This window comes from Nestor notabilis, unplaced genomic scaffold (genome assembly GCF_000696875.1).
Source record: "Nestor notabilis isolate BGI_N333 unplaced genomic scaffold, ASM69687v1 scaffold34306, whole genome shotgun sequence".
Taxonomy (NCBI): Eukaryota; Metazoa; Chordata; class Aves; order Psittaciformes; family Psittacidae; genus Nestor; species Nestor notabilis.
Genome location: NW_009934799.1, coordinates 1 through 1,765, shown reverse-complemented (window position 1 = coordinate 1,765; position 1,765 = coordinate 1). Strand labels below are relative to the sequence as shown.

The following is a 1,765-nucleotide window of genomic DNA, read 5'->3' as shown; positions in this document are numbered from 1 at the left end:
CCCCTTTGTCACCCCAATAAAGGCTCGAACCCGGCGCCAACTCTTGGGGGTCCCCCCATATCCCATGGGATGGGGGGGTGGGGGAGGGCACCCCCAAATCCATGAGCAGGACACATTGACATGGAGGGGACCCCAAAACCTTTATTGGGGGGGTCCCCCAGACACATTATAGGGGGAACCCCATGGAGGGGGGACCCCAAAACTGGGGGCGGGGTGTCAATAGGGGGTATTTGGGGACCCTAAAATGATGGGGGGGGTGTCAATAGGGGGTATTTGGGGACCCCAAAATGATGGGGGGGAGTGTCAACAGGGGGGTATTTGGGGGACCCCAAAGGGATTGGGGGGGCCCTGGAGGGGGGAGGTGTCAAAGTGGGTTTGGGGGACCCCTATTAGGTGGGGGGTAGTCATAGGGGGGGTCCTCAAAGTGATGGGGTTCTAGAGGGACCACAAAAGGGCTGGGGGGTTATTGGGGTGTCGCTGTCCAGGGTCCTTACGCCGCGGCTCAGGCTGGAGGAAGAGGACAAGGGGTGACAAAGGGCCCCCCAAAAGCCCATCGTGGGGGGCCCCAAGTGTTGGGGACCCCTCCCGTGTTGGGGACCCCCCCCAGGTTTTGGGACCCCCCAAACCTTGGTCCAAGTGAAGCTTCTTGCTCTGGGGGGGCTCCGGGAACCCCTCAATGTCCACGATGTCCCCAGAGGCCTCAGTGTCACCATCTGGCAGGGGGAAGAGGGGGTTCGGGGGGGGGACCCCAAAAGTGAATGGGGGGGTTAAAGGGACCCAATGGGGATGGGGGGACCCCAAAAGTGAATGGGGGGGTTAAAGGGGATGGGGGAATCCCAAAAGTGAATGGGGGGGTTAAAGGGACCCAATGAGGTTAAAGGGACCCCAATAGGGATGGAGGGACTCCAAAAGTGAATGGGGGGGTTAAAGGGACCCAATGAGGTTAAAGGGACCCCAATAGGGATGGAGGGACTCCAAAAGTGAATGGGGGGGTTAAAGGGACCCAATGGGGATGGGGGACCCCAAAAGTGAATGCGGGGGTTAAAGGGACCCAATGGGGATGGGGGGACCCCAAAAGTGAATGGGGGGGTGAAAGGTGATGGAGGGACCCCAAAAGTGAATGGGGGGTTAAAGGTGGGTTAAAGGGACCCAATGAGGTTAAAGGGACCCCAATAGGGATGGAGGGACTCCAAAAGTGAATGGGGGGGTTAAAGGGACCCAATGGGGAAGGGGGGACCCCAAAAGTGAATGAGGTGATGGAGGGACCCCAAAAGTGAATGGGAGGTTAAAGGTGATAGGGGGACCCCAAAAGTGAATGGGGGGGGCTCAATGATGAAGACGGGGACCCCAAAACAAGGGGGAGTGGCTGATGTTGGTGCCTCTCCATTGCGGTACCTGCTGCTTTGTGCTTCTTATTGGGGTTGTCTTGGGGTGCCCCGGGGGGCCCCCGATTTAGGGGCCCCCTCCTTTGTGCGGCCCTTTCTTGGGGGACTCCGTGGCCAGAGGGACCCCGGTGTCCTCATAAACCTTCTTCTTGGCCGTGGCTTTGAGCTGTGCCCTGGAGGGACAGGGACAAGGGGGTGAAAAGGGGGTAAATTTGGAGGGGTCGGGGGGGACCCCCAAAACCAGCCCCCGACCCCCCCCATACATGGTGCGGTCCTTGATGAGGGCACTGAGGTGGTTCAGGTCCTCCCCAAAGCGCTTCACGGCCCCACAGAGCAGCTCCAGCTCCAGCTCCATCCACTTGGCTCTTTTTGGGGGGATT

General features: G+C 59.7%; 1 protein-coding gene across 1 annotated transcript; it reads right to left on the bottom strand.

Moving 5' to 3' along the window:
* Positions 1-626: 626 nt before the first annotated feature.
* LOC104408056 (chromosome unknown open reading frame, human C17orf49) lies at positions 627-1,752 on the bottom strand (the record flags this gene model as incomplete). The annotated part of the gene is made up of 3 exons (XM_010017519.1): positions 627-713; positions 1,461-1,558; positions 1,649-1,752. Coding segments are annotated over 3 exons (289 nt in total), but the record flags the coding sequence as incomplete, so codon positions are not given.
* Between the last annotated feature and the right edge of the window lie 13 nt (positions 1,753-1,765).